This window comes from Perognathus longimembris, chromosome 21 (assembly GCF_023159225.1).
Source record: "Perognathus longimembris pacificus isolate PPM17 chromosome 21, ASM2315922v1, whole genome shotgun sequence".
Lineage (NCBI taxonomy): Eukaryota > Metazoa > Chordata > Mammalia > Rodentia > Heteromyidae > Perognathus > Perognathus longimembris.
The window spans coordinates 796,862-808,993 of NC_063181.1; the positions used below are offsets into that span (position 1 = coordinate 796,862).

Consider the following 12,132-nt stretch of genomic DNA (forward strand, 5'->3'; position numbering starts at 1 on the left):
CACCTTAACTCCCAGTTTCTTATCCACCCAAGTCCGTTTGCAGATGGCTCGGGCAGTTGTCACTGGTGGGTGGTTTGCTTGGGTGCCAGCTGGCCTGTACCTAGCTGCAAAGAGCCCTGGGGAGCTCTACCTGTGCTCTTGAAGTGTTTTTCCCACATGAAAACAGATTTTCTGTCATTATTCTCATGTCTTTTTTTTTTTTTTTTGGTCAGTCAGGGAGCTTAAACTCAGGGCCTGGGCACTGACCCTGAGCTCTTTCTCTCAAGACTCGTGCTCTACCACTTTGAGCCACAGTGCTATTTCTGGAGATAAGAGTCCCATGGAGTTTCCTACTCAGGCTGGCTTTGAACAACAATTCTCAGATCTCAGCCTCCTGAGTAGCTAGGATTACAGATGTGAGCCACCAGTGCCCAGATTGTTTTCATGTCTTAATGATAACTTCCAATAGGAAGGAACACCTTTTCTCAAGTGGAGAAACTTGCGAGGTCACATAGAAGAGCAGTGGCAGAGTCTGGTGACTGTGGACTCTATGTGGCTCCTGGTGGATGCTGAGCCTGAGGAGGTGAGTAGCGTGGGCTGGAGCCCTTCTCCTGGAACCATGGAAAGCAAGCAGAATTTATGGTGCCCATGATCATGCAAGGGCTGAGAAAGAAGAGATAGGTACAAAGCAAGAAGGTCCCAGGGAAGAGACTTGCAGGTTAAATTGAGGGGCCAGGTAAGCACGCTAAAGGAATAATTGTGTGGAGAGCTAAAGGGAGGGAAGGAATAGATTGAGCTGATAGGTGAGGCTGAAGGACCAGCACTGTGTGCCAGGGAGGCCCAGTAACGGGGAGAAGGCCACTGAGCAGAGTGCAGTAGGCATGGGTGCCCAGGTGCTTGCTGGGCAGCAGAAATGAAAACCCATGAGTGACTGAAGTACACAGAGAGTCAGGGTGATGAGTTCGTAAGGGACAGTAACAGCATTTTTAACTATTAAACTTCTTTATCATAAAGGTAATATACAGAGGAGTTACTGTTTCATAAGTCAGGTGATGAGTACGTTTCTTTTTGGACAATGTCACGCCTTCCTTTACTGCCTCCCAGTTTTTCCCTCCCATCCCTGCCCATGACAGCATTGAGGGCCAGGGTGGCAGTGTAGGGACAGGGTGACAGAGGTCCCGGTGACAACTTGGAGTGAAAGGGAGATCTGCAGGTGACTCTCAGGGTTTATTTTGTTGTGAGTGAATGGAAGAATGAGGCACGTAAGGTGCTGATACCAGCTGCCCAGTCTGAGGTGTAGAGTGCTTGTAGGGCATCTTCTGGGTGTAGAGAAGGCAGTTGTGTTTGGGAGCATAGGTGCACAGGCAGCACCACCTTTGCTGGTTGTTTCTCAGGCCTGTGTGTGGAACGTGACTGGATTCAGGGGGAGAGCTAGTATAGACTGGCCAGCAGCCAGCTCAGGTCTGGCTGGAGACAGCTTTGGCTGTGTCTGTACTAACTGACTTCATCCTTTGCTTCTCCATGTGGAGTTTGTGAGCAGGTGCAAGGTGCATTTCTGGGGTTTTATTCCTTACATAGTACCAGAACAACTGGTACTAGTTTTCTGCCTTTGTAGAGATGCAGATTTGGATGACAGTATTAGCTGGAGCTTCCTGCATTGCTCTTTTGGAGCTGGTCATGCAGTGTGTAGTGCTTTTCGGGAGCATTGGGTACCCACGGCACGGATCACACCTGACTTGGGTGGAGTGGTGGGGTTCCATCCTTAGTCCTCCTCTCTGGCTTTGTGTCCACTCTATGCTATGGGCCATGGGTTTGGGGGGGGGGCACAGGGAGCAGGCAGATCAGTACTGATGAGAGCATCTCAGCTGTCCTGAGCGCTGGAAGGGCATATGTGGGTGAGTGATGTGACTCAGCCCTGAGGAGGTACTGGGCCCCCAGAGAAGGGCCAGGGCATTCTGGGAGTACAGCTGCGCAGAGGCCTGGGGCTGCAGAGCTGGGATTTTAGGTGCCTCAGCATAAGTAGCAGCCAGAAGCCAGGACACTTTCCCATGTGTCCTGGTCCATGTCACCTCCCCCACTCCCCCACGGGACAGGAAGCCTTCCCACGTGTCCTAGCCCATGGCCTTCTGGGTGTTCTCGTTTTGTGGCTTCCCTCCAGGGGTCGAAGCTACCATCCTGGGACTCATACCAGTGTCTGCCAGCTCTGTTCCTTTAGCCTTTCTTGGCTTGTGAGGATCAGTGCCACCCCTCCTTCCCGGACCTGCCATCCTCACCCCCTTGTCCTTAGTTGACTCACCTGGAAAACGGCAAGGGTTTTGTCTTCAGGGCCCATGATCTAGGCCTTATTCCTAGGAATTACCATGACTACTTTCATGTCACCAGGCCTTCCTGAGAAATGTAGACATTGCCTCACAGCTAGAAGCAGAGAACTGGAAGAGGCAGGGGAGAGACAGACACAGTAATGAACCTGGAGCATGGTTGGCACGCTGAGAAGGTTCTGCCAAGCATGCACTTGTACAGATGTGCAGCAGAGGCAGTGCTGGCCTGTCATGGGCACTGCCAGTCGCAGGGCTATGAGCTGTGTGTTCCTTCCAGGGCAGTTTCAGGAGGTGGTTCCACTCCGGTTGGCCAAACGTGGGGACTAGGAGTTGATGATCTGTGTACTTGTTCCATGTTAACAGCTGGCTCATCATGGTATGTGTCACAGGGCTCCCAGCCCTGAGGACTCCAGAGATTGTATAGCTACAAACCTGGCCATGGTGTCTCGTTCCTGTCCTGGCTTCCTGGTTTCTGGACTCTGGGGCCCCATTGTTTCCCGCCTAGAGGACAGTGGGCCCTCTGCCTCATGTGAATCCCTGCTGACACTCTAGATCAGGCCTTCTGGGGAGTGCTGGGTGCCAACTGCCTTAGATCTCTTTGTCAGGGACCACAGTACTATCTCACTGGCCTGATCTGGCATGCACTCAGGTTGATCCTGGCTGCCTCATCTCTGCAGGGCCTGGAGACTAGAGGGGCATTGGGAAACCCAGCATGAATCTCAGGACCCACAAGCCCCATGCTTCACATGAATACAGCTGAGCAAAAAGTGGAGGAGGAAATGCCCCCCACAGGTACCTCCTGCTAGCCCTGACCAGGTCCTCCTGGGGGCCTAGTCCCCCAAGCCCCAGGGCAGCTGCCAGAGGAACTATTGCTGTCCTTTTCTTCTCTCAGTTACAGTGGCATACACAGAGGCAACACAGGTTCAATGGGGGTGTACCAAAAAGGGATTCACTAAGATGGGCCCTGTGTCCAAGCTGACTTACCTTGTGCATTACACTTTTCATCGTGGCATCCTGCCTTCCTCATACCCAGAAGCTCAGAGTTTGTGCAGGAGTGTGAAGGAGGCTCCTCTCCAGTTTCCACGGGGTCCTTCCCTGTTCTACGAGCTGTTCCCAGCTTTCTTGGCAAATCCAGCCACATGATGTCACCGGAGTGAAGATGAGGATATATCTCCAGGGTGCTATGACCATGTTCCACCCCATGTGCTCTGTGATGGAGCTTGTGCATCTCTTCTGCACTCCGTGTAGTGTGAGACAGAGCTTGTGTATCCATAATGCACTTGGTGCATTGTTGAAATGGAGGTTGCGCATTCATGCTGCACTCAGTGTGTTGTGACATGGAGCTTGTGTGTCCATGTTATACTCGGTATGTTGTGAGATGGAGCTTGTATGTCCATGCTGCACATGGTGTGTTGTGTGATTGAGTTTGTGCATCCAAGCACACATTGAAGCAGCCTTTTAGTGCTCACTGTCTGGGTTTCCTTGACTGAATGTGTCATCTATTGTTTAAAACCACAGTCTAAGTGCACAATGAGATCTTTCATTATGATGCTTAAATTGGAAGATGACAGCAATGATACAAACAATGTCTGCACCCCAGGCTGCTATTATCCCATGCTACATGTCAGATCGCATGGCATTTTGAATACAGACTTTCAGGCTCTGCCTCAGGTCAGTTCTACTGTGTCTGGCAGGTAAGCTGCTATGCCAGGTGGGCCTTGAGAATGGCTTCTCCAGAATGTAGCTGAGTCGTGCCAGGCAGTGGGCATGTGGGGTGATCCTGGAGAGTACATAGAAGCCCCAGACTCCAGGCAGTAGGATACTCTGATGCAAGGCCCACCAGTGCAGGTGTGTGACCTGACCTCGGTTCTCAGAGGACCCTTGTGTGGGGCCGACAGAGGGGCTTTACAGTGGACTGAGAAGTATAGATTTGAGGGCCTCTGAGAAGACAGGAAGCAAAAGCATGTGTCTCTGCTCCCCAGAAAGTATCCTGCTCAGGATGCTACTTTCCAGGTCACTGAGTTAGACACTGTCCAGGGGCACAGCCCAGAGCCACACCCAGCCTGTGACCTTTTATTGGGCTCCCTCTTGGTTCCTAGGGAGGAACAGTGAGGATCTTTCTCTCTGGAAGTGCTGTGCTGGTTAAGTTGGATCTTGGATTTGAAGCCCTGGGACAGTTTGTGGGTGGTACTTTGAGCAAGAGCCAGCCAGTATGACCTCACAGGTCGGCTGTTGCTGGAGAGTTGAGGCAGAACTGTATTGTTTCCTTTTGTTTTGTGCTGGTTTGGCAGTGGGAAGGTGGGGAGTCAATTGGACTCTCATGTTAACCATTTTGAGACCCATTCAGAACACTGGCAACTGAGGACAAATGTGAACATCCAGGCTCAAAAGCTACCGGTCACGGGATATAGCGTGCCAACATGGGTGTGTCTGTTCTTGAACAAATTCCAGGCCCTGAGTTCCAGCCCCAGGACCAGCATACACACACACACACACACACACACACACACACACACACACACACACACACACACAAAATGTTAATTGACAGAAAAGAAAGCAAAGGCATTTTATTTATGTTTTGATTTCTCCCCTTAGAAGATGGCATGAAATTAAGCATAGGCTTTTTGGGGTTGAGATGGGTCTGGCTGTTATAAAATAAACTCTGGACTGTAATTCGAGGTGAAATCCAGGCCACACTGAGAACTTTAGTTTCATTTGCTCCTATATTTCCAGGGAGATTCACAAATATTTGCAACTAATAAGTGGCAAGTGCTTTACTCACAGCTGTGTGTGACTGACCTTTTGTTGTTGCAGGATTATTACTAGAAAGTCCTGTCTGCTGAAAGGAGAGGGCAATGCCCCTGCCAGTGGTGGCCCCTGTACCCTGCTCAACCTGAGCACCTGCCAGGGCTAAGCATGGACCAGAGAGAGCTGCTCCCTCCTGCTCCCACAGGTAGTACTCTCGCCGCTGTCCTGGGATCTGTGGTGGCTCAGGCCATGCTTCTCAGACCACTACACTGTGGTGCCGAGGTGCTCATTACGGAGAAAGATGAACTTGTTGTTAATGCTCAGAGGGGATTCGAGCTTTGAGTGGCTCCCTGGTTCTTGGGGTGACTGGTGAGACCCGTGTATCTCATGCTGACCTGTGCCCAGCGTCTGGTCCCCAGGAGGTTTCTTTCTCCTGGCTCAATCAGACTCACATCTGAAGGGGAGGTGCTCAAGAGGGGCCTTTGTACTGGAGGCCACATCCAGCCTTGAGCCCTGCCTGTAAGGGTAGTGGTCTGTCATGAGTCACCCAGTCTCTCCTGGTGCCCTGAGTAGTGCTCACGCTGTTTCCTTCCTGCTTCCTTTCCCTGTGGGCAGCGCAGGGATGAACTGGACTTCTTACCCATCTGCTCAGTCGACAGAAGCGGTGTGAAGTGAAGGGCCTTCAGTCCATTTTCACTTCATCAGAGTTAGGTCACTCCCAAAAGGCCCTGTAAAGGCTGGTCTCTGCCTGACAGTGAGCAGGTAGTTCATTTTCACAACACTTCTTTAGTGGGTCTTTTTCAGGCTTTCCTGTGGCTCTTGAGAAATGTGAACTTGTTCACAGAGTGTGCACTAGGGCTGTGGAGAGGGAATCATACGGGCAAGAATTATAGGGCTCCACTGGTCTGGGTGTTGTTCTGTGTCTAGGACATAGCAGGCAGGGGATAGAAGGGTCTGGCCTTTGTGCCTGTGGTGTTGGTCCTCCTATCCTGTCCTTGGAAGCTGGGCCTGAACTACAGGTAGTAGCTATAGGTACAGATGTTTCCTCAGTAAGTCAGGAATGGAAAGATGTCATAATCATGCTGTGAAGAGCGTACAGGTGAATAAAGCCCAGTGTGATATGAAGTGAGAACTCAGAAAGCCTGTCTATGGGGGTTAAGATAAGAATGAAGATCAGAAACCAGAACAAGGGTTCTGTTCCTGTTTCTGCTTCTGCATGTGGCTTTGGCCAGCTCTTTACCTTGAATCCCAGGTCTTTTCAGCCATGGTACATATGATGGGAGATATAATCATGGTGCTTTGAAGTGCTGAGATGTTAGGGAGAACATTAAAAATTAAAAAGCAGTTGGGTTCTGGCAATTCACACTTTAAACAACTTTTACAAAGAATGGCCCTCAAAGCCAAAGACATACAATGGAAAAAACAGCCTTTTCAACCACTGGTGCTGGGAAAACTGGGCAGCCACACGCGGAAAACTCAAAGTGGAACCTAGCCTGTCACCATGCACTAACATCAATTCAAAATGGATTAAAGACCTCAGCATCAGACCTGAAACTCTGAATCTACTGCAGGACAGAGTAGGAGAGACACTAGAACTTATAGGCACCAGATTGGAGAGAGACTTGACAAATGGGACTACATTAAAATAAAAGGTTTCTGCACAGCTAAAGACATAGATACTAAACTAGAAAGATAGCCAACCAGTTGGGAAAATGCAATAGACAAAGGCATAATATCTATCATATACAGGAAGCTCAAGAAACTAATTTCTCCCAAACCTAATAAACCAATCACTAAATGGGCAAGGGAGCTTTAAAGAGAGAAGAAGTAAAAATAGCAAAGAAACAAACACATGAGGAATGTTCAGCATCCTTGGCAGTAAAGGAAATGCAAATACAAACAACCCTGAGATACCACCTTACCCCAGCCAGAATAGCTATACTCTGAACTCAGGCAACAACAAATTCTGGAGTGGATATGGAGAAAGAGGAACCCTAATGCACTGCTGGTGGGAATGTAAACTAGTATAACCACTCTGAAAAGAAGTCTGGAGGTTCCTCAAAAAACTAAACATAGACATACCCTATGATCCAGCCATACTGCTCCTAGACATATACCCTGAGCAACAGGATCCAGGATATGACAATGACACCTGCAATTCCATGTTCATTGCTGCACTGTTCACAATAGCCATGATATGGAAACAACCCAGATGCCTCACTACAGATGAATGGATCAAAAAAATATTTTACCTGTATACAATGGAATTCTACACAGCTACTAGAAATGATAAAATAATGGCATTCACAGGGAAATGGACAGGACTAGAACAAATCATGTTGAGTGAGATGAGCCAAGAACAGAGACAAATGGTGCATGGTCTCCCTGATATGTGGGGCATTAGAATTAAATAGCAAAGAGACATGACAAAGAAAACAGGTCCCAAGATACCAATTCCCAGAGAGACCAAAAAAAAGGACAGTCTTGGGAGAAATGTACCAAAAAGTAAGACCCAAGCACTCCTTCCTATGTACCTAAAATAATATTCAGACTGAAAAGGACTCCAGAGATAAGAAAGCAAAGGACCTCTTCTTAGTCTTATAGTTTTTACAGGACCCTATATTCTTTACCTCACATAGGGTGTATACATGTGCACATCTGAGGGAAGCTGGGAGGAGGGCACAGAATGAGTGGAAAACAGGTAGGAAAAAATAGTATAGTAGAGGAGGCCCAATAGCTGCAACGGACATGGATGAAAGCAAACTAAGCAACTCAAGGGCAGCCGGGGAGAGGGAACAAATGAGAGAAAAAGAAGGAACAGATTGCACTAAGCAAAAGGAAAGAAATGTGCATATCACCTGACCTGGAAGGAATTGTTTTATTGTTAATATTCATTGAGTTCATAAGCTTTGTAGGCTAGAATGATGATGTCCATCATTAGGAAAGTTTAAAAAAATGATGAAAGTAGTGTGGGTAGGTGGATTGGGGGCAGGGAAGTTGGGAGAAAAATGAGGAAGGGGTAACAAGTATGACAAGAAATGTATTTACTAAAGTGAATACCTCTGTACATCGCTTGTCAATAAAAAAAAGAATGACCCTCAAATAATTGAGTACATAATATTACACAGAATGTACACCATTGTGTATAATGTATACCATTATACAGAACATAAATCATTCTAGTTCTTAAAAACAAATGATGGGTTTTTCCTTTTCCATGTCTGCACAAGAATTGTACTTGTTCATTCATTCACTCATTCATTCTGGGGATGGAACCCAGGGCATCACATGTGCTAGGCAGATGCCATACCACTGAGCTATACACCCCGTTCCAAATATATGTTGTAAATGTTTTTTTTTGTTTTTGCCAGTCCTGGGCCTTGGACTCAGGGCCTGAGCACTGTCCCTGGCTTCTTTTTGCTCCTAGCACTCTGCCACTTGAGTCACAGCGCCACTTCTGGCCATTTTCTGTATATGTGGTGTTGGGGAATGGAACCCAGGGCTTCAAGTATATGAGGCAAGCGCTCTTGCCACTAGGCCATATCCCCAGCCCCATTGTTTTAATTCAGCAATTTTTGTACCCCTTTCTCCTCCACCTCCAAAAAACCCCAAAAACCTCTTGGAAGGAATTCTCACTGCCAGTAAGCATCCTGCTTGCTGCAGCGTGGTGTGAGGCGCATGGTGCCAGGCACACCGGTGGTGAGCAGCACTATGATGGGGAAAGCACATGTGTCTTTCGCCTACTTACTGTGTTCTTTTTTTTTTTTTTTTTTTTTTTGGCCAGTCCTGGGCCTTGGACTCAGGGCCTGAGCACTGTCCCTGGCTTCTTTTTGCTCAAGGCTACCACTTGAGCCACAGCGCCACTTCTGGCCTTTTTGTGTATATGTGGTGCTGAGGAATCGAACCCAGGGCCTCATGTATACAAGGCAAGCACTCTTGCACTAGGCCATGCTCCCAGCCCCCTTACTGTGTTCTTAAGACCCAACTTCTCCCAGTCTATGGCATAGCTACTACTACTACTTTAAAAAAAACGAATTGACAATACTGGGCCTTGAGCTCAGGTCTGGTATTTGCAAGGCAGGCATTCCACCACATGAGCTATGCTGTAGTACTTTTTTGCTTTTAGTTTTCAGAATATCTCCAGCCATTTGCCGGGAGCTGCCCTTGGAAGGGGATCCTCCTTCTGATTCCACTTCAGATGTGAAAACATGCTTCTCGGGCTGGGGATATGGCCTAGTGGCAAGAATGCCTGCCTCATATACATGAGGCCCTGGGTTCGATTCCCGAGCACCACATATACAGAAAATGGCCAGAAGTGGCGCTGTGGCTCAAGTGGCAGAGTGCTAGCCTTGAGCAAAAGGAAGCCAGTGACGGTGCTCAGGCCCTGAGTCCAAGCCCAGGACTGGCCAAAAAAAAAAAACCATGCTTCTCCTCCTTCTTGTCTTTTCTTGTTTTTGTTTTCTTTTCCAGAGTTGTAGGATAGTTAAAAGGGAAACGGAAGGCTGCCTGCTGGTTTAGAGAGAGCTTCTGGCTCAGTGCCCATCTTTTATGTTCTTTGAGTTTATCTTTGTATAGGAAGGTACAAATGTGTTAGCAACAGACGTTAACCCTATAGTTCATATTTTCTTAAACGTTAGAAAATGAAGTGAAATATGATCCTAATAACAATGAAGAGGAAGAGGGAGAACAGTTCGATTTTGACAGTGGAGATGAAGTTCCAGAAGCTGATCGGCAGGCCCTGTCTGCCCCTGAGGCTGGAGGAGCAGAAACAGGAGGAGCTGCTGTTCCCTCAGGTGAGACCTGCTGGCCATGGTGCCTTAGTGCCTGGCTGCCTCTGCCTGCCTAGCTGATGCTTCTAGTTTCTGGGACCAGGGGCCGTGGCATCACTGTGATGTATCTGGGCATCACAGTATACCTCAGCTTTGGCTAAATTTCTTCTGTTAATCTGTACTTTCCCCCTACAATTTCCAATCTTGTCACTTTACATTCCTGCTTATGTTTTAAAGATAAAAAGATTTTCTATGTCTAATAAAAACCGCTTTGTCATTATAATACTATATTGCGTAGACTGTTAAAATCTCTATGCCATTTGAGATGAATTAACTGTAAAGGCTTATATTTTCAAATCTAGAGGTAGTTCTGAAGCTTGTTCTCACTAACCAGGTGGATTGTTTAGACATAGTTGTGGTTGAAGTGATGTCAGCTTTTCTCCTCCCCTGCCTTGCAAGGCACAGCCTATCTGTGGCTGTTTGGCTCATCTTATTGAATAAATTTCCGAGACCTGATAGGCAATGTCTGTTTCATCTGTGCCCAGAGGTGCACATGTGCCCCCACTCCACCTTGTGCTGTGAAGAGAGGGTATGGAACCCCTGAGTCTTTCCTGGCTGTAGTAGTGAGGAACCTGTGCATGCACTTGATGCTCTGTCAACAAGTGTCTTTCTGTCCTGCAGAAGGTGAAGAGACTGTCACTGTGGCTGGACCAGCCACAATTGCTGTTCCTCCGAAAGTGAACCCGTATTCTGTCATTGACATCACACCATTCCAGGAGGCCCAGCCCTCGACCCCTGATTCACATGTAGAGGAGGAGGAGGTGGGCCTGCATGTGCCCAGTGGGTACTCAGTGCCTGTGCCCTGTGGCTATGCTGTCCCATCCAGCCTCCCACTACTGCTGCCACCGGCCTACTCCAGCCCTGTCATCATCCGCACTGAGTCTGTGGAGGAGGAAGGTACATGGCTCTGTTTCCTCTCATGCTGCGGGACACCCTGGTTCCATACGTTTGGGTATAATCTTTTCCTTATTCACCCTCCAGGGTTTGGTCTGCAAGGTAGGAAAGGGGGCTAGTATTAATATTCTTGTATTGCAGGGATGCGGTTGAGGAAAGGCTTAGTGTCTGTTTTCTGACCTGTAAATTTTCTCTCCATAGTAGGGGGGACTCCATGGCCTTTACCCCCATGTTTACCAGCCCCTCCATCTCCCTGATAGTTTCTCACTGTTCAGGAGAATGATGTCACCTGTCCTAAGCCACCTGCTGTCCTCCATGTACCTCATCTCTCTTCAAAGGATCACAAGACAGACAGACTTGTTCCCATTTTTAGAACTTGCAGTAGGGCATATTACCATATAGTTGTTGTTTTTTTTAATTGGCTTTTGCCTATAGTAAAGGAAAGAAAAAGGAAATTCTTTTAAAGTCATACTAAGTTTTAAATAATGTTTAATCATTTTAGGGCTGGGAATATGGCCTAGAGGCAAGAGTACTTGCCTCTTATACATGAACCTCTGGGTTCGATTCCCCAGCACCACATATATAGAAAATGGCCAGAAGTGGCGCTGTGGCACAAGTGGCAGAGTGCTGGCCTTGAGCAAAAAGAAGCCAGGGACAGTGCTCAGGCCCTGAGTCCAAGCCCCAGGACTGGCAAAAAAAAATATAAATAAATAAATAAATAAAGTTTAATCATTTTAAATAACCAAATAAACTTAAAAAAATTAATAATAAGCAACTACCTTTAAAATGAATATATTTTCCTTAAGCACAAGACCACAAAACCTCTGTAGTCTATTCTTCCCTAACTGGCAGAGGATCCTTGCTCTGTGTTTCCTGATAAGGACAGCATAGTAAATTATGGTACAAAAAAATCTATGCAGTTAATATGAGATGTGTGAGAAAATCTACTCTAAAAACTATGAATCAAGATGAGGGGTTTTTTTTTAAGATTTTTTTCCTTGCTATTTTAACTGGAAAGAAAAGAACCTTTTACTGAACTTTTCACATCAATATAAATTACAATTCTGCCCTGAGCTGTACTTGTGTGTAGCTCTTCTTAGTAAAGGAAGTGTTTCTCACATCTGGGGAATGCCTCCCATGTGCCTGGGCACTATCCCTGTGTCCCTTGAGCCACAGCTCCGCTTTGGGCTCTTTGTTAGTTAATTGGAGATAAGAGTCTCATGATTTTCTTGTCCGGGCTGGCTTGTAACTACAGTCCTCAGAGCTCAGCTTTCTAAATAGCTGGGATTACAGGTGTGAGCTGCCAGCACACAGCAGCAAATCTGTTCTTGAAAGTTCTTTATGGACAGCTTTGTGTGCCT

At 47.3% G+C, this 12,132-nt stretch overlaps 1 protein-coding gene across 1 annotated transcript in view; it reads left to right on the forward strand.

Annotated features, from left to right (window-relative positions):
• The first annotated feature begins 353 nt into the window (after positions 1 to 353).
• Arhgef10 (Rho guanine nucleotide exchange factor 10) overlaps positions 354 to 12,132 on the forward strand; it is a 62,485-nt gene continuing 50,706 nt past the window's right edge. Inside the window, exons 1-4 of the mRNA XM_048330387.1 lie at positions 354 to 562; positions 5,115 to 5,253; positions 9,686 to 9,841; positions 10,499 to 10,774. Coding sequence (XP_048186344.1) covers positions 5,217 to 5,253; positions 9,686 to 9,841; positions 10,499 to 10,774 — 469 coding nt within the window. The 5' untranslated portion in view covers positions 354 to 562; positions 5,115 to 5,216. The remainder of the gene's footprint in view (positions 563 to 5,114; positions 5,254 to 9,685; positions 9,842 to 10,498; positions 10,775 to 12,132) is intronic.